The sequence below is a fragment of the Temnothorax nylanderi genome, unplaced genomic scaffold (assembly GCF_030848795.1).
Source record: "Temnothorax nylanderi isolate EJ_2023f unplaced genomic scaffold, tnyl_v1.0 TNYL_tig0009_pilon, whole genome shotgun sequence".
NCBI classification, from domain to species: Eukaryota; Metazoa; Arthropoda; class Insecta; order Hymenoptera; family Formicidae; genus Temnothorax; species Temnothorax nylanderi.
In genome coordinates this window covers 885,437-905,513 of record NW_027249071.1, presented here as the reverse complement: position 1 = coordinate 905,513, position 20,077 = coordinate 885,437, and the positions used below count along the sequence as shown (strand labels likewise).

Genomic DNA, 20,077 nt, shown 5'->3' with positions numbered 1-20,077 from the left:
AATTCATAAGTATAAGCACCGATGAGAAAACAGATTTAAAAATCGACACGGTACATTTTCGTGACGATCAATCGAAGAGGAAGAATTCGAAGGTAAGTGAAAAGTATCGTCTATCGGTATAAACTTCTCGATCGCTGATACAAATATCTAATTAAACGATTAGCTTATATAAACGCATGAATTCGTAAAACTGTCGGTTTTTAATAACATTTTGTCGGTGAGAGAATTCGAATTCGTAATTATCCCATATAAATTCGTCAAGGGTCAAAGAGAACAAAAAGTCCCTAGAACGAAAAATAGTGACGGTAGCACAGATTAGATAGCTGGTAGAGTGCTCCACTGAACTGAAGGGTAGTTCGTTTAATAGGTTATGCGAAGTTCAACGTGATCATAATATCCGAACGTAAACATTGAAAGTGCCACTCAAATCCTGATTGACAACGACAAATTAATAATCATTTATAAGAATATAAACAAGAATTTTTATGACACTTGACTGCCTCCCGGCATAAAACTCGACGAGACTGCAACCATGGAGGCGAGCGAACGGGAGAACGCTTCCGTGGCTTCCCTTCCCGAGGATGTTCCTGACGATAGCGTTGACGCAAGTAACGGTGAAGCGATTCCCGAATCACCAGCGTGCGATGAGCAGGAGGGCACCAGGTTAGAAGCGGAGGGCACGTCTGAGTGTTCCGGAAATGATGCGGGTGATGCTTGCCGAGAACCGGGGTTCAAGAAGCCGCTTCTACTGATCGGCCCCAAGCGGGGTAAGACCGGAAAAATTCGCGCTCTGAACAACGACACAGCACCTCCACCGTCCGAATTGTCCGTGAGTAAGGAGGCTACCGAGCCTGCTCGTCCATCTCCATCAAATGACGCCGAAGATGAGAGCGACAAGTCAACATTGGAAAGTTCTACGGATGAAAATGTCACGTCTGACTCGAGAAACGTTCCTGTACCCTATTCGGAGCCAAAGTGGGGCGGGAGACCGACCGAGGAGTACAAGTTAGAGGTCCTTAAGTCAGGGATGATCCTGGAGGAGATCGATCTAACCGAGAGAAGTTTCTACGTGGTAGGGAGATTGCCTTCCTGCAACTTGTCCCTCGCCCATCCAACTGTCTCGAGATATCACGCAATTATTCAGTACAGAGCGACGGGAGACGAGAAGAACTCTACGGGTTTTTATTTGTATGATTTGGGGAGCACGCACGGCACATTTTGGAACGGACATCGTATAAAATCAAGGACTTACGTTCGGTTGCACGGCGGCCATATGATAAGATTCGGTTGTAGCCGGAGAAAATATATTATGCAAGCCCCACCGGACGATCAGGAGGAGGAATCCGAACTGTCGGTTACTCAACTCAAAGTTAGTTTTATTTGTAATTAAATTTATATGTAGTTAGTCACATAATCGATATAATAATAGTTTGCTGGGTGTTGCGACTTGTATTCTCGTAAAAGGCGAGACTTTCAAACATATTTGTTCATAGGAAAAGCGATTGGCGGAATTGCGGGAACGAGAGATGAGACAGCAAGAGGAAGAAGAAGCAGAGGAGAGAGCGAGACAGGCAGCGGCGAAGGAGGGTATTGATTGGGGAATGGGAGAAGACGCTGACGAGGAAACAGATTTGACGGAGAATCCCTACGCTTCTATGGTAGATGAGGAGCTATATTTGGACGATCCTAAGAAAACACTGAGAGGCTGGTTCGAAAGAGAGGGATACGATTTGCAATATCAAGTAGAAGAGAAAGGAATAGGCCAATTTTTGTGTTGGATAAAGTAAATATAGTTATATGAGATAATCTTTTTAAGCGCTGTTTTAAAAGTACCCTTATACTTTATATCGTACTTTGAGAGACTTGTCGTTTCTTTCTTCTTTTTATTCATATTATTTAAAAATAAAAATTTCAGTTTACCTAAAGAATGTTTTGGCGGTCGTTCCATGAAAGCGGAAGCTCTTGTCAAAGGGAAGAAGAAAGAATCCGTTGTTCAATGCGCTCTGGAAGCCTGCAGAATCTTAGATAGACACGGGTTACTGAGACAAGCTAATCACGGTACCGTATAATATAAATAAAGGATAAGTTTTGACGAATGCAAATTTTGTTCCTAATTATTGATGATTATTAATTGCAGAGAGTCGAAGAAAGAAAGCGAGGAATTGGGAGGAGGAAGATTATTACGATTCGGACGAAGATAACTTCTTGGACAGAACAGGAACGGTAGAGAAGAAACGTGAACAGAGAATGAAACAAGCTGGCAAATTTGAGGAAAAAGTTGAGACATATAGCTCATTGGTAATGCCATTTTGTTCACTTACGTCTACATTTTTGTATGATATGTACAAATATATCTTCAACTATTTCATTGATATTATTTTTCAGACTGAGAAGCACAACGAGATTGCGAACAAAATTTCACGTTTGAACGATCGCTTAAAAGAAGCACAAGAAAATAATGCTAAAGCGAGGGAGTCCAACGAGGATTCGCTGGATGCCTTTATGTCTAGTTTAAATACATCTACTTTGAGTAAAAGCGACATAACGAAAATGAAAGTGGAGTTGCAGAATTTACGCAGAGAAGAAATGAAACTTGTTAAATTAATAAACCTTACAAAGCCGGCCAATTTGCCGCCACTTGTTAGTCAAGTGCAAGCAGAAGATAAGGATGATCGGCAAAAATCAAAACCTTCCGTGAGAAAGGTTTCCCAGCTGGAAAGAAGACGAAAGCTTTTTGAGGCAAACGTAAGCAATCTATTTTTGTATTTTTTTGAAATTTTTTTATATGAAAACGTTTTATTATTTTACTTATGACTAAAAAAATAATACATTTTTCAGAATAAAGATGATTCCGAGAGAGATTCATCAAATTTATATAGTAATAATATGGATAATGAAGAAGATGATGACGATGATGTTGATGATCAAGAAGAAAGGAATGATAATGTAAAAGAGAAAGGAGACGAAGGAGTTGCGAATGTACACAAGTCTGAATGCAAAAAATCCATACCATGTGAGGATGACACGGAATCAAATGGTAGTACGAAAACTGACGATGAACCGTGTGTCACGAAAAACGTTAATCAGGAAACAAGGAAACAAAATGTTAACGTTTCAGACGACAAAAAACGAAAAAAGGATAGTAAATCAGAGAAATTGAAAAGTATAAAAAAACAGTACGATCAAGATGTCCACTCGGAAGATTATTCCACGTGGGTACCGCCGCAAGATCAATCTGGGGACGGCAGGACAAATCTTAACGAAAAATATGGATATTAAATTAGCTCTAGCGTTATACATGTGTAGGAAAAAACGATGTAAATACTCTCTGATCAAGAATTTGTTTGACATTACATAGAATTAAAAAAAAGCTATTTATTTCTTACACCTAAAATGTATTAAATTATCTATATCTCTATATATATAAAACTTTTATCTAAAACATTTTTTTATCAACGAATGTTTCATTTTCAATATCTTTGGAGATCCCGATACTTTCTTCGCTCTTTCTTCCTCTGTCCGACAAAGGGGCTTGCGTTGGTGTTTGGTGAATGGGTGTGCGTGGCCAACAATATCCCCTCCATCTGAAGTTCGGACATGAACCATAGCATGGACACGAACCAGGTACATACATACAATTACCGAGCGACATAACATAATGCTACAGGATTTTCAGCACTCGAGTGACTCGGCTGATGTTTCTGAATGCACTCTAAAGAGTCTAAAGTGAGTCGAGTTGTCGAGTGTCGAATTTACATTCCAGTTTAGGAAATTTGGAGTGTCAAACGGCCGATGATCGCAGCGTGGACTGGATATCGAGTTGTGACATGTTGTGACGCCTTGGAAAATTTCTTGAATACATAAAGGAACATGGAGAACTTCGACAGTCCGAGCTATCTCCAAACGAGTACGTATCGTGGGAATTTGCATACGTGCCTACTAATACTCTTATACTTACATACGTGTCATTGCGATTACTTTTTCTTCCTGTTTCCTGGAACGAGCTTTATGCTCGCGGAACAATTGTAACGCTTTTTTTGCCTTTCAGTTTGGGCTCCGATAGCCTCTGTAGGATGGTACCTCGTGGGGCTCGGCATCATCGCATTCTATACTTTTCCACATATCCAAGAGAAATATAAGAGTTGGAAAGTCGCGAGGAGTCGGCGAGACACCGCACTCGGCAAGAGTGAGTAAATAATTTGTTTCAGAATCCCAAACTTTGACACTTGACGGGCAACAAATAATTTGCAACGTTACTCCCAATACAAATATATATACAACGAAATTGTTAATCGGCCTGACTGGCAAAAACTTTATTAGATATCAACTACGTTTCGACCCCTGCTTGGGGTCCTCGTAGTTGATATCTAATAAAGTTTTTGCCAGTCAGGCCGATTAACAATTTTGTTGTATTATTTCATCACTGGCGATTAATTACCTAACAAATATATATGATTTGTTGTATCAATTGTATGTCTAGAGACCGACGAATTACCACAATTGTCGGCTAACGTGGAACTGGCGCGACAGAAATTGCAAGAGGCTTACGACAAGAGTCGTGTATTAGCGCAGGTCAAAGAGGAAGAGGTATCTTTTGCTATGCGTTATTCGATACGTTAAGATACAATTTTTACCCTTATATTTTTGAAATATAAATCGGAGCAATCTACCTCTTTTGCTCAGGAAAAAGAGAAAAAGAGACTAAAGGTCTTGAAATTGCTGGAAAATAAAAACGTGGGTACAAAACTCGGTGGTGCTGCAAGCGACGATGAGGAGACCCCTGGTACAAGTACGAAATCGAAGTCGTTCAAATCAGGTGAGACTCACGTTATATAAGTCGTACCTCTAATCGTAAGGTAAATTTAAATGATGTAATATCCATATATACACTTTATTTTGCAGAGTACAATCCCTTAACGGGTGATAATGCCCGTGGGTATCGTCCTCCGAAACGGAGCTGTTGTAAAAAGGGTGGATGCGGTTAACCATAATTGTATGGGATCCCATAAGAAAGACACTTACATTCTTGCGATTTAACGACCGTGAAAATAAAGAGGGAAGTAACTTACGGGAATCGAATAGACGTGCTTGAACTGCGGTACATACGATTTTTACAAGTTCTAAAAATTGTCAAAAAATTGGTGTATGTGCAATTGTTACATTAATTCATAACATGTACAATTCTTAAGCTTTAATAAACTAGATCGATTTTGCCTATCAAATCAATATAGATTTCGTTAAGTAATATTAAGATTAAAAACCAATGTGTGTTTTAAATGTCGGGGAAACGGGATAAAGTCCTAGATAAAGCATAGGCACTTGCACCTTCTCGCACAGGAGGCCCTTCAATTTTCAACATTACCTTTTATTAATCGTTATCAGTATAATATGCAATGATATATATCAGCATACGTCGCTTTATACGTGTGTACGTGGTACTTGACAATAGCAACTGTTACAAATTATCTACAGTCGTGCGCGTGTACGTCTATGTGTATGTATACGTGTGTAACGTTGTGTCTCCTGTAGTATGCACGCTCCTATTTTTACTCTTAAATCTCCATCGGTTCCCACTCGCGCGACGACGGTCGACGAAGAGAGACGAGCGGCGTGTCTCTCTTCCGTAGTAAATAAATTATAAAATTAACTATAAAAATGCTCACCATTTTTATTTACTCGCAGTATTTACAGAATATAAAAAGGAAAGCTTGAGCTAAATACGCGTCTCCGCGGACCCGCACGTGCACGTGCGCGTACGTTCGCCTCCGGCGAAATCCGTAATCGCACGTGTGCGGTCCGTGAAGCGCGGTCCGGAGAAAGAGAGAGAGAGAGACGAATAACGGCTATCTCCTTCTCTCTTTCTCTCTCTCTCTGTCTCCCACACTGCCTCCAATTCGAAATCGCTATCTCGCGTTCTTAATGATATGAATTATTTTTACGTAGCTCTAGCTCTCTAACGGTCTACTTAATCCTTCAAGCGCGATCCAGGACCAGTTTGCTTGCACCAACATCGATCGATCAGTGCTGTTCCGATATATTTAATTTTTCTACTCCGCGTTAGACAGGCTGCCCCGGACCTGGAAATTATATCAAGAACACTTCGACGAACGGCGGAATTGACTTTTCCCTCAGGAGAAATATCGAGCGAAGCTACTATTCTCAACATTGAATTTCTTGGCGAGTAAGTTTCATTGAAAAAAACAAGATACTATATTATTTCATCGGGACTTGGAAATTTTCATTAAGAAAAAAAGTTGACTCCAAATTTGTCAATATATCATCGAAATATTTTCCGGCAGATTACGAACACCCTGGTAAACTGGGCTCTCGGAAAAAATGCCTCGATCAGTTCGATTGGCGCAGCTATCGGCCTTCAGCTTTGCATTCGGCGGTCTTGGCGGCACCAAAAGTTTTGAAGTCCGGAGAGCGTCTCTCGCAAAAGCGGCTGTCTCGATATCGCTACCAGATATGAATGTACAGATCGAAAAATTTCGCTCTAACGTTAATGCAATCGTTCCCTCATCGTGCCGCATGACGGCCGATGGCCGCAGTTCTATTAACAAATAGGATTCGCCAGTTAGTCGATTGATCGAGAAACGTTTATTATTGTATAAAACGTTTATACGCGCGTTTATACGAGTTCGTCTGAACTTGCTCGATGAACTTGTCACGTGTTTTGGGGGTGTACGATGTATCATATGTCTCGTATGTTCGTGTCAAATGTCGTTTACGTGTGAGTCGCGCAATTTTCTTTCTTTCTTTTTTTTTTTTTTTAAGTTAAACGCTACTGTGTTTTATACAAGTCCTCTCAACCATCGTAACAATAATACAAAGATGACAAATTATAAAAATAATACGTTATCTTTTCTCGTTCCTTCGCGCATTGATACGATGGTTTGGCAGCATGTCCGTTGGCCGAATCACGATCATTTAGGAATGGAGATACGGTGCTTTTCCGAAAGGGTCACGATTCCGTAGCCTTCGAAGAGACGTATTGTATATCCCGTATGTGCATGTAATAACCCTTTTCTCCCTCAATAATACGCGGCTGCGTCCCGCCGATCCGAGCTCGCGCGCACAATCTGGAAGCTGCGGATCCATTGCTGCTCGTCGCATCAAATGCAGTTCGCGGGTATTAAACGATAATATCATCATCGATCTAAACGCCTTCGTGTCTCGCCTGCTCATGCGGAACGTTCGCAGTGGATTCGCACTTTAACGGACGCAGTTATCTCCCGAGGAGGATGCACATTCGCTTCTCTAACGGAACACGAACCGACACCCTCGGGGGGCTCTAACGACGACGGAAGTCAGGAAGGGGTCACCGGGTCTGTCAGCCGCAGCTACGAGTCGCTATGGCATCACGATGATATGATGATACGGCAGTCAACGTCCCGCAACCTCGTCAGAATGCCGAAGGTGGACTTCCGTCGTTCCTTCAACGAGGCGTTAGACAAGCGAAGGTGGAGAACGAGGCGGAGAGCAGGCCTTTAGAAGCGCCTACCTCGCGTCTTCCCTCCCTCGGCTCGAGCGCGACTCTCGTCGCGCGAACTCGCACCGGACGCACACACTCGTACGTGACGACGGAGATACTTAAAATACGCATTACGCATCCTATCTAATTTATACGTGTAATGAGATGCTTCCTTCTAGCGATAGTCTCGCGTCTAACTCCTCTCGACGACTCGCTCGCTCTTTTTTTTTCTCCCCCTTTTTCGTTTTCTAAGCCTAAAAGTATATCGAGATGATATCTTCTCCCCGCACATTAACTTATTCCTTTTGCCTGCTTGGATGGATTTTTTGTCTTACTGGATATGAATTTATTCGCGCGCGTCGACGCGCAAATAAATTTATACACCGAGACTCTTACGAAACTATATATGTATAATATATATAGTCATGTATCACTAGGTACGATCTGAAGTTCAACTCTCTGAATTAACAAATTTAATTCAATATCTCTGCTAATTAATTACTTCTTCTCTCTTACCTCCCACCTCCCCCGAGATCGCAATTCCTGTGTGACCTATTTTTCTTTCTTCTATTACGGAATTTACATATACGGCGGTGGCAATTTGTTACGTCGAGTAATCTGAATGAGTGGTACCTGTCGCGTGGGTTGGCTTTTCTATTCAAACAAAACGGACTCGAACCGAGTGAAGCTAATTGTATTGTGTGTGTGTATAACAAATTTGAGCGATTCACCACGCGCGTCAATAAACGAGCCACGTGCTCAGCGCACGCGCGCGCGCCTTTAAAATAACTCTGATCCGTTTACTCGTCACTTAATCGAAAGTCGTAATTAATAAGTAAGTCGCATACCCGCGTGTACAAAGGAAAGCCACGCCCACGCTTCCCGTGACGGCGTCGTTACGGGGAGGAAAGAAAAAGGGGTCATCGCACGGGCCTCCGCGTGGCGCGCTATCGCGGTTGAAAGGAGCCCGTATCTCGGCCGGGACCCCCTTTAAAAATGCGTACAAAATGTCTCGGTTGTGTATATACATATCGAAGGAGCTTCGCGCGTTACGAGAATCGGCCGTCGTTCAACGTGGACGGATTCAGACGTTCCTTAGCGAATTTGTAATTTTTTTGTTATCTTTCTTCAAATAATTATATTCGTATGAAAGAGCTACGCCGTGCTCTCAGTAAATAGCAAATGCAGAATACACATGTGTGCGCCTGGTCGTGTTTTTACACTTGTATAGATACAGATAAGCTCGTTCAAAATCCTCCAACAATTTTCTTGTATTAAATATTTCATTCGCTGATGTACCACTCCCGGATGGGTTGCAGCTCTACTTTTCGATCCGTCTACGAGAAACGCCGGCCCGAGTCATCCGTAAACGCGACGCTCCATCTATAAATGCCGCGAACGGACGCGACGTGTACTCCATCCTGTTGAAAATGTGCGCTTCAAAGGAGAGAAAGACGAGGACGACAATAAAATTTCACAGTTCTAATAGTATGCAATTCTTCTTCGTCTGCCATGTAAAAGACGCTTTCAATAAGTCGATCGTTACGAATGCAAATGTACCGTCGTTGTGTTCTCCATCTAAAGTCCCATCGCGAAGAAAGTCGAGAGATAAATCGAAAAAGGAATACGTGAGCTGTTTCTCTTTCTTCAAAACTTTGAAAATAGCAGGAATTTTAAGACCTGCAATCTTGCTGTTTTAACAATTTTAGTTTATTTTATATATTGTTTCGTTTTATTCGTTATTATTCGTTTTATTCATTATCTCTGATAGTAATATTAATATCTCCGATAGGAAAATTGCGCAAATATTGTACAATAATTGTGCACTAAGATGATTCGCCATAATGCAACGGTCTTGTCGGCGTGAAATTTCTGTGAATATTCGCCCAAAAATTGATAAATTTAATTTTGGGTATAAATTACGCACAATTATTTCGACATCTAGAAGCAAAATTATCTCAGCAAACACCGATGCTATTTTGCTGAAATACTATTTAGAAATAAATTCTGTAAATATTTATCAATATTTCATGAGAGGTTTAAATTTCTACAAGTATTGTTGCAAATATTAAAACAATTGCATCCCATATTTCATCCGGATTTGTCGTATAATTCTATAAATCTTCTCCTATCGGGGATAACGGTCTAGACGTATGAATGAATTAAATTGCGATAACGACGGGAGAATATCCGATAAAACCGGAATCAGGTACGCGTTCGAAAACAACACACTTTGTATCGACAGTATTGGAGCGCACATTTTCGGCGAGCACGTTTCTCACTTTTACATGTCAGGTCGTGTGTAATAAAAAGTACATGAGATACCTTACGTATCTGTCGCTTACATGATACGAGTTCAATCGATACGGCGTATAAATTAATAACTAATGACTAATCTCGTTAAAGTAACTTTGTACAATTTATACAGGGGTCGTTTACGTGATATGATAATATGTATATTTATATATATATATATAATATGTATATTTTTTATGTATATATTACGCGTTTTATTGTTACTTCGTTTCGTTAAAAACGTATCTACTACGTGCGTTCGTTTTGGAAGAATTATACATGGCCCTTCTTCGTGGAGATTAGCCCTCGGTTGCCTTAGGATTTAGGAACGTTATATCCAAAATAATATGCTCCATTTGTCGTGGCCTGAGTACAGTACAGGCTGTCGAAAATAAATGCCACGCTTTGTGAGGCCGGTCGCGATGCCGAGAGCGCGAATCGTTCCGTCGGGCGCGACGCGTTAATTCCTTTCGCTACGACGATCATGCCCGCCTATCCGCTATCCGTACTGAGAGACGCGACTGTAATTGCCCATCTCTAATTGTTTGCATTAAGGACGATATTCACCAAAACGCTCAATGTGAAATGTAATACAGTTCGCGTTTAATCCTGAATGTTAACTGCTTAACATACAGATGAGAGATGCTATCACTCGGTAACAAGTTCGTTTAGCGCGAGAATGTTAGCAGTTGCCGCAGTACAAGCCGTAATATATTACACATTGGGCTTCACGATCGAAAACAATTGCTTCGTACGCAGTGAAGCCTCTCGACAAAAACCACCGTAGCGAAAGGATTATTCCGCGTACAGAGCAAGCAGGCACAGTCGATCGATAAGTTAATCTCGTGTACAGCACAGTGGAACAATTGTGAAACGATTGCCCGCTCGATTGTTTCCGAGATAATGATTTCGGAGTGAAATCACTTTGATACTCGAAGAGATCGCGGATCTGTCCTATACTGAATTATTCTAAAAATCTTGAAGCTTCATTTTCATAAACAAATTCGTCTCGATACCACAACGTATACGCGTATACTCTTATTATTGCTATAGTATTGGAGTCGTTACCTCTCTTAGGGCACAATATTTGCAATCGTGTCAATAATTTCAACCAAATCTTTAGCTGCTCGTTATAAAAAAATATATTATTTAAAGTATCATAAAAAAATGTTATTTAAAAAAAGAATCTATATTTTATATAACTACAAAGAGTTCAGTCCTGTCTTCTATTGCTTTATGGGGATAAACTAGATTATTTGCCTTTGAGTTGTCAAACTTTCTCGTAGATAAAATTTGCCAATTAAATTGACTGCGCTTGTTTGATTCGTACGCGTTTTACGCGATCCAAATTCTTAGTTCGCGCTCAGGCAGATCAACCCGTTATATCATACATTCTTCTCTCCGTTTGTGCTATCGCCACGTCAAAAAAACGTGTCATGTCACAGGGGACATTTATACGCGTGGACGTTCATCTCGGAGCGATCGCGCGAGAACTTTTTGTAGCTCGCTGGCACTCGCGAGCTAAAGTGTGACTTTTAAAGTCACCATTTAAGATATAACTTAATCGAACTAACAGTACGTCAGCGGGAATGGCAGTATATATGTATGGCAGTCGAGAGTACGGCGAAGTTCAAGAGGCGTTCAACTGGAATATCAGTCCGGCGTGATCGCTCAGGCGTTAAATGTTCACTCGACATGTCGCGACAGCAAACTGCAATATACGAGAGAGAATTGTTTCCTTCTTTCTTTTTCTTAATATCTCTCGAAAATCGGGATCACTTCTATCTCTTCGCGTGATATAAAGTGAAGAACAAAGAAAACATAAGCAAGATCCGTTATGATACGTTAATCAGTCTATTTGGCAGAGTGTCCAAAGAAAGATAATCCTACGCGACGCCTTCCTCTCTTCTCGCGATGTTATCTTTTTTGAAAGCCCTTATCCGAGTACAAAGTATAAAACAATCGACTATACGTGTATACATAACGGGGTCTATCGGCGTAGCGTTAAAGTGCCGCGAGTGTCGGTTACGGAGTTCAATCCTCGAGTCTCGAGTGTCGAAATTATGCTCCTACCGTGATAGAAGACCGTTATTGCGCTTCGTACGAACACAGGAATACTCTACGAGCTTAAACTACCGTCACGTAATCAGCCTAAACGTAAACGTTTGTCAGTCATGGAATACTATTACCTCGCGAAACCTGTTAAATATTTTCGATATTACATAACGGGATAATACGCAGAGAAAGCGCGAGATTCGCTCTGCCTCGTTGTCACCGAGCTCGTTCCCTTTAATGAGCCCGTATAATCAACAAATCAAATCGATGTACTCTTCCAGCGTGCAGGCCGTTAATCAAGAGACGCGGTAGCGTCTCGCGCCAGGTATATATATTTATATAGAAATATAGCAACCCTTCTCTCTCGAAAAAGACGCTGCGGCCTATCTTTTATTATATATACGGCGCGCTGGATCGAATCGTACTTGATGAGCGTCCGCGACATTGCTGATTGCGAAACGGCCTCCCGTAGTCGAGACTGTGATCGTTCGTTGTGATCGAAGGCCGTTTGTTCAGGCACGTCCTGTATTTACTACATCCAGGTAATATTTAGCTTTCACGATGGTCACCCAGTCGACTAGACTCCGTCGGAGCGTTCGGATTATTGCCGCTTGCAAAGATACTATTTAGCTTATTGTATCGTTGACTGCCCGTACTGCTCATCGTATTAGAGGCCGAAGAATTGTGCTGACTGTAGTTGCCCGTCCTTGAAAAGCTAGGCAGCTTGTCTGAAAGGGATAAAGACAGAAATACGTTAGGAATACGCGTTTGATCGCTTGAATAGGGACTTGGGTAGAAATTAAGCTTAATTAAAGGCAAAACGATAAATCAAGTTTTCTTTTCTGGATCGATTACCTTTACTACGATTATGCCTCAGTCTTTCCTGTGAATTCGTGCTTCCGCACTGCCGCTGGGGGATGCAGGAGTAATTGCTGTCGCTGCTGTACGTGGGCGAAGACGTCCTGTTTCTTCTTCGCGGACTCCTGTTACTTCTGCTTCGGGAACCCGTCCTGCTGCTACTGTGGCCACAGGCGGTACCGTACTGCTGCGCGTTGTACTGCACGGTGTCGGCGTAGAGGCAGCTCGATTCCGAGCAGGAACAGCACGCGTCCGAATGCGTGTTGGAGTCGCACGATTTCCTGTCCCACTCGTCATTCTCGGGCTGATAGAGATTGTCGTTGTGGAACATCTCGTCCCTGTGCCGATACAGCTCCTCGCTCACGGCGGACGGTGTCAGATGTGATTGCTGATTGTTGGAACGGGCGAACGCGGGATCGACGCGCGCGCCGTAATCGTCTGGCAGCCCGTTCTGATGGTGGCCGTAAATAACGGAGCCGCTCTCGTACTCGTTCTCCTGGTTTTTGTAATCGTAGTGATTGAAACCCTGCGGGAACGAGGGCAACGGTGGGGGATTGGTCTGCGGCGGCAGCGTCGTGTATCTGCCCTGCGGGACCTGTAGGTTGCCGGGCACCTGGAGAGCGCCGGGCTCCGAATGCTGACCCTGCCCGCCGCCGCTCCAGGGTGTCGGCGACGGACTGAAGCTATTGGTCACTCTGATGGGCGGCGTGGGCGGACTCTGCGGATTGCACGAACCGGCGCCTGAGTGATCCAGATCGTTCTGAACGCTTCTCTTGCCGAGATGTGGACTGAATGGCACTTGTTGCTGTTGGTGCGGATGCTGCAGCTGGTGCTGTTGCTGCTGATGCATCCGGCCAGTGGCTATGGATGTGCCGAGGGGCGGTGGATGCTCAGGCGGCGGTGGCAACATGTCGCACCAGTTGGGCATCGGCATACCGGTTTGAGGCGTGTCGCCCGCGGCGCCCGCTATTCTGTACTGTCTCCTTTGCACGTCTAGATTCTCGTCCGCGTAGGCGGCGTCGCCGCCGCTCATGTTGTCGCTGCTCGGCGACACCGTAGACTTGTTGGGCTCCTGATTCGAGTCCAGGCTCGAGTAATCCGGTTTCAGACACGAGTCGCTGGAGTTCGACTTCTGGCAGCTGGTCTCGATCGAATCTGAGTTACGGCTGCCCACGCACAGGGTCGTGGTCGCGTACGGCTCCGGCGGCGGCGCCTGCATTTGCTTGCGCGTGTTGTAGAACGTAGTCAGATTTACTTCGGCATACTCCGAGCTGGCCATGCCCATTATGCCGGCCGCAAGCATGTGCTGATTGTTGAGTAACTTGGTCTCGCAGTCCTTGTCGTTGGCAGCCTGCAGGGTGTTGGTCGGCCGCCAACCTCGTTCCAGCCAGAGCGTGTCCTTATTCAATTGACAGATATCGTTTGCGGTGCTCACGGGTACATTCAAGTGACCCAGTTGCTTGCTCATCGCTTGCCTGCGTCTCACGTACAGGGCGGCCAGCAGCGCGGCGATAACGGTGAATATCATCGTTATTATCAATACGAGGAACCACGTTTCTCGGACAACGGACGCACCTCCGTGGCTGGGATCGGTACGCGGCGGCAATTGCGTTAACTGTCCCGGATCCATGTTCAACAAAGTCGGACTGGAAAAAGGACCTAGCCCGACGCGGGTTTGGCCGGCGACGCGAGCCGTGTACAAACTGCCGGTGGTCAGGCTGTTGATGATCACCGATGTGGTGGACGCGTTCAGGGACATTTGACCCAGGATCTTGTTGCTGCTGTTGCTCTTGATCTGAATCTGTATCGGGCGGATACAAATCGACAGTAAAATATAGATAAGTACTCGCGCGATATATCGGGCAGAAAATTAACGGCGACCCTTACCTTGTAACCGATCAATTGGCCGTTCTGAGTGTTCTTCGGCGGCGGTGACCACCGAACGAACGCCGAGGTCATATTTATCATCCCCACGTGAACGTTCTCGGGAGCGCCCGAGGGCATGTCCTCCAACGTGGTGACCAGCTTCACGTTGCTCGGTCGACCCTCGATTATCTTGTAGAAGGGTACCAAGAAGAATTCGTAGCGCGTGTACTTCTTCAGATTGGTCAGCACGTAGCTGGTAGCGCCGGCGTTGAGCACCGTGACCATCTGATATTCCGGTTTCTCGGAAACCTCGCGATACCGTATATAAAGGCCCTCCACCAAATCTGCCGCGCCGAGAATCTAAAATTCAGATTCTATCAGATGTGTTATTCTAATCCGTTTGTTGTTATTTTAATATTTTCCCAATTCCACGGTCGGCGTCCGAGTATTTCGAATATCGCGAGATTCTCTGAGTTTTCCCCTTTTTAGGAAAATGAAACAAAAGTTGATAGCTCGCCGTTATTTTTAATATAAATATAGTCTCTAAATTAAATCTCTGTTAAAACAGACGCGTTTGAAATAAACAAATAATACATTTTTCAAAATAATACGAACAAATGTTGTTTCCGCGTTGTATTTTTTGAAATTTCCAAGTTAGCATCTGCCGCGAAGTCCCGGCGCGTTGTTATGCTAAATCGATATAAGCGGAACGTCCGCGTATAATGTTACCCGATACTTACGTCCCACATGATCTTCACGCTGGTGCTGGTCAACGGTTGCACCTCTTTGAGATGTAAAATCTCGCTGTTCAGCCGATCTCTGGCGCGAGTCAGTTCCACTTGCGGTACCGTATGCTGATTTACGTTAGTAGTTTGCACGACGTCCGACAGCGGTCCGGGCAGCGAGAGCCCCTGGCTATTTTCCGCTCGTACTAGGAAAACGTAATTGGTCTCCGGCCTTAAATCTGTCACCTGTTGATGGATAGAGCGGGAAACCGGATTCATTAGCCTGACGAATAAAATAAATTAAAAAAATAAGTTCTATGTACACACAACGTATGTATCTAAGTACGTTCTTTCCCGCTTGTTTATCGGTCATTAAACGTTTACTTTTTTATTTGCGATATCTGTCCTCTTCGAGAGATCAATTTACCTTCTCCTTGAAGGGCTGGTTAAAACCCTATATTGCGCAGCAACGAGTCGAAGCATATTGCGTCTGTTTGCGAGAGGATATTAAAGTATCTCTTACGCAGACCCTTACTTTTGTAGCGTTAGGCTTTTCGGTCTCTTTATTACGTAGCTCTAGCTTAGAAACTTTGATATTAGACTTTTCAACGCGGCAGTAAGCGACTTAGGTTTATCGGCCTGTTACCCAACACCGTAACTGTCGCCAACTGTCCTCGCCAGCAGCGGGCAGTGCGCGCTCTAAACTTTCGAAAAACAATGCACAAAGGAAGGGAAAACTGAAAATGCCTCCTCGAGAAGATCGTTGAAACTCGACGCGGGATACAAGCACCCGAGGGAAAGGGGGTCAAGTATCATCGTCAGATTCTCGATACGCTCACCGTGTAGATGTCGTCGAGAACGCCCGTGGCCGCCACCACCCAGCCGGTGTTCAGGTTGCTGCTGTAGTACTCGATGTTGTAGCCGATAATCTTACTCTGGCCCTCGTGGCCCGGGCTCCACGTCAGGGTGACGGAGTTGCTGGTGGCGTTCACTATCCGCGGTTTGCTCGGATTCTGCGGTAGCGCCGACACGTCCGGCGTCCGATGGAAGCTGGCGCCGGTGCTGACGGTCAGGTACGCCGACCAGGAGGTGTTGCCAGACTCGGACGAGGCAATGCAGGTGTACAAGCCGGAGTCGTTGGTGTGCAGGTCGTCGATGAACAGCGTGCCGTTGATGGCCATCGTGATGCGGCCGCCCGGTCGCACGAGCACGCCCTCCTTGTGCCAGTGAACCCGCGGCGTGGGTGTGCCGACCGCGCGGCACGGCAACGAGGCGACGCTCTTCAGCGGCAAGGTCTGATTCGCCGGGCCCAGCTCGATTATGGGCGGTGGAGTCTCCTCGACGGACGTCACCTAGTTCGCCGACGTGACAGGGTTTTATTCGGAGTCTAATCTGCTCGTCGAGTGGAGAAGGCAGTCTAAACGCCACGTGGACGCTCTGCCTTCCCCCGATTCTGAGATATGGAAATGAGACGAGTCCAGGAGTTTCGTGAGGTCTACTTTAACCCGGGAACGGGCGTTTGGGGGTGATTTTTACATCCCAGTAAAATGAAAAAATGAAGTCAGCTCACGTCACAGTAATTTTAATGTGCTTCTTTCGTTTTTAAAATATTTTTTTGGTTTCTCCTTACTTTTTTCAGAAAATGTTGAGTAAATCTACATACATATTGTCCTCAATTCTAATAAATTATAGAACAATCAAAAATATGCAATATGTAATTAATAATAATAACTTTTAATTGGAGTGTAAAAATCGCCTCGGGTGATCATTTAAAAAAATCAAGCGCCCGTTCCTAGATTAATATCAATATACGAATTTTACTTGGAGGATATCTCTTCGAGATGGGCAAATGGAGTGACTACGTAAATGTCCGCGATTAGAACCTTGATATTTTAGCTCGGAACTTTGCTGAATCCACATCTGTTCTTTGCTGCAGCGTTTAGAATGTAAATTACTAACTGCCCCCCCCCCCCGTGATACCTGGCTACTGAATTAAGCGGCTATCTCGTCTAACAAGTTCCCTCGAATAGCCACGCCGGTGGAAATATGTAATTCAAAAGTTTCCTTTTTATATTACCACCTTTCAACTTTGGCCGCTGCGAGCGGAAAGAAGTTATGGAGTTTCCATTCGCCAAAGTAGATCGCTGTAATGCTCCCTATATGTAGATAAGAATTTTATTCCAGAATGTGGGGCAACTCCCCTCAGGCTAGGATCGCGGTACCACGGTGCACCAGCCGGAATGGTAATTCTGCACTCATCCGGAAGGGAACGGAAAGAAGGAGAGGGGGGGGGGGAATGATATAAATATGTATCGAGAAAATGAACCACTTAATGTGCGTGCTCGCCTCTCTCACACGGACAGATTTATCTTGCCCGTATATTTTAAACTGTTGCGCGTCCCGTTCAGCACGTGACTTTCATTGTCCTACGTGTGGACGCGCACGATTCAGTAGATCACGCATGATTACTGCCAGTTTGTAATATTTGGCCTGTTCTTTTTAGCTGAACTTCTTTGCACAGTTCATCTTTTCTCTTTTTCTTTTCACGTTGGAGAGAAAGCGTGCGAGAAATTCAACTAAAAAGAACAAACCTATTGCAACATCGTGGTACGAAATAAAAAAAAAGCCGTGATCGGGAAGATTTTCAGGATCGTGCGCGACCGTCGAGACGTGGATTACAAGGGTTTACGTACCTGAAGAAATACGGTCGCGGTGCTGGCGCCGGCCTGACTAATGGCGCTGCACACGTAGTGGCCCTCGTCCTTCCTGACGGCGCCCTTGATACTCAGACTTCCGTCTTCCGTGACGGTGTAATGGCTTTGATACGTGTGGCCGGGAAACATTAGCTCCTGAGAACCCTCCCGGGTCCAAAATATCGACGGCTTCGGGGCGCCTCGCGCCGCGCACGAGAAGGTGACGTTGGTGCCGGCGTTTACCGTCTCGTCCTTGGGGAAGTTGGTGAATACCGGCCTCGCTGTGACAAACGGCTCGATTTGGACACGTCTCCTCGTCGTATATTTAGCGGTAAAAGTGCTCGATTAAACCTTAATCGATAATACAAACTAATCCTCGAGTAAATAAAATGAAAATTTTACGATGTTTATCGCATGATGTTATTGTCCGTTTAAATGCGAATTTATTGATTACTACACAGAGAGAATTTTTTCTTAGAATTTATATCTTGAAAATCATGGTAGTTGTGGGACAACATGTATTATGAAGAATTTTATGCGAGCTGTTCTGATTAATATCTACCATAATAAAAATATTAATATTTATTACAATAAAATATAAAATGTTTAATTAATTTGACTAAAATATATACTAATTTCAGTAATTTTTCAAAAATTAACAAAATTACCAATCTGCTTGGTAATTTTTATTACGTTGTTTGTAAAATGTCTTTTGTATATTTCAAAAATTCCTATCGTTACCAATAATATTTGATTGGTGTTGCCAAGTTGTCCCAAGTTTGTAGTGAATTTAACGGTAAAATATTACGAAAAATTCTCTCCGTGTAGAGAATGTCGAATGTCGAAGGACTTCAAAAAAGCTATGGAAATATTGAACATCCTCTATCCTCCGTCTGTCTTAATTATTTACAGCTAATGTAAAATTAATCGGCTGGAGCTAAATTTGTGTTAAACTTCATAATTGTATTAGAATGGATTACGGGATTACGGGACAGAATTTAATTTTCTAATTTCTCGTTGAAATAAAGAAGATAAATTTTGAGAAAAGAGAAGACATACATGATCGACGATAATGTTACCGATTATATATGACATATGACTGTTCGGAATTCATCTCGCTCGCTTGAGCGTAAAGTTTGGGCTGTCTGACTGTAATACCGTGTCCATCGTGGATCCCCCCTATCTCGCGTATACTCCGGGGCCGACTGCTCAACAACATGTTCGAATTTTCCAAGCCGCAGATTCGATTTCGTGTCGAAGCCAGGCGCAAAAGTCGACATCCGACAGGATGCACATTGCGGGGTTTGATATGCGGTGATAATGCGCGTCCGCCCTCCTCCCTCTCTCTCTCTCTCTGGCACCCCCTTCACTCGTCATGATAATCGTACACCGGGCGCGTAATTAATTTCACGGTCGAGCGAATCCTCTCGAGCGCGCCCAGGGGGGACAAGAGACGGGGGAGAAAGTGACAGAGGGAGGATTAGTACTCACAGTGTACGGTAAGAGTGGCGCTCGCTGATATCGCCCCGACGCCGTTCTCCGCGTCGCAGATGTACGTCCCCTGGTCCTGGGGGTTCACCCGCTCGATGTGTAAACTTTTGTCGTTCAGAATGTGCGCCCGGCCTATCGGCATCTTGCCGTCGTTCCGACGCCACAGAATCTCCGGCTCCGGGTCGCCGCCCACCCTGCAGGCGAACTCCGCCGTCTGATCCGTGAGGATCGTCTGGTTCGACGGCATGGCCAAGAAGAACGGCTTCACTGCGAAGACAGAAGCGAGGATTTGGTTGGAAAATCCCGATAGCGCCGGGAAAGGGGGGCGGGGGGGGGGAAGGGTCTGGTGTGTATCCCGAATTACGGCCCGTGGCTTTTCAACGGGATTCCGAACGGCTCCGTGGTTACAAATTGGGCACGTGGACGTTATTTATTTAACGCCGTTTAGTTACCGGTGCGCGATCGATCGACCGGTTCGAAAGAACAAATAACATTTTAGTAATAAAATGATAAGTAGAATTAATAAAAGCGTTATATTAATGATGACGTTACGAATAAATGATTCTGCTCAAAATCAAAAGATCGGCGAAAAACAATTCGTTCTCATAATGCACGAAAAT

The 20,077-nt window shown here is 44.2% G+C and overlaps 3 protein-coding genes across 3 annotated transcripts in view; 2 read left to right on the top strand and 1 right to left on the bottom strand.

Annotated features, from left to right (window-relative positions):
• The first annotated feature begins 194 nt into the window (after positions 1-194).
• On the top strand, positions 195-3,444 carry LOC139786453 (kanadaptin). The gene is made up of 6 exons (XM_071725617.1): positions 195-1,369; positions 1,494-1,783; positions 1,916-2,058; positions 2,138-2,298; positions 2,386-2,745; positions 2,839-3,444. Exons 1-6 carry the CDS (start codon positions 533-535, stop codon positions 3,277-3,279), a joined length of 2,232 nt encoding a protein of 743 aa, XP_071581718.1. The 5' UTR covers positions 195-532; the 3' UTR covers positions 3,280-3,444.
• A 221-nt stretch (positions 3,445-3,665) lies between these two features.
• On the top strand, positions 3,666-5,222 carry LOC139786461 (uncharacterized). Its single transcript, XM_071725624.1, has 5 exons — positions 3,666-3,907; positions 4,049-4,186; positions 4,481-4,587; positions 4,684-4,816; positions 4,903-5,222. Exons 1-5 carry the CDS (start codon positions 3,871-3,873, stop codon positions 4,983-4,985), a joined length of 498 nt encoding a protein of 165 aa, XP_071581725.1. The 5' UTR covers positions 3,666-3,870; the 3' UTR covers positions 4,986-5,222.
• Positions 5,223-5,344: 122 nt separating this feature from the next.
• Positions 5,345-20,077, bottom strand: part of LOC139786442 (roundabout homolog 2) — a 95,436-nt gene continuing 80,703 nt past the window's right edge. The window contains exons 5-11 of the mRNA XM_071725609.1: positions 19,458-19,724; positions 17,967-18,247; positions 16,113-16,625; positions 15,289-15,519; positions 14,570-14,908; positions 12,680-14,483; positions 5,345-12,552 (exon numbers count right to left, since the gene is read on the bottom strand). Coding sequence (XP_071581710.1) covers positions 12,374-12,552; positions 12,680-14,483; positions 14,570-14,908; positions 15,289-15,519; positions 16,113-16,625; positions 17,967-18,247; positions 19,458-19,724 — 3,614 coding nt within the window. The 3' untranslated portion in view covers positions 5,345-12,373. The remainder of the gene's footprint in view (positions 12,553-12,679; positions 14,484-14,569; positions 14,909-15,288; positions 15,520-16,112; positions 16,626-17,966; positions 18,248-19,457; positions 19,725-20,077) is intronic.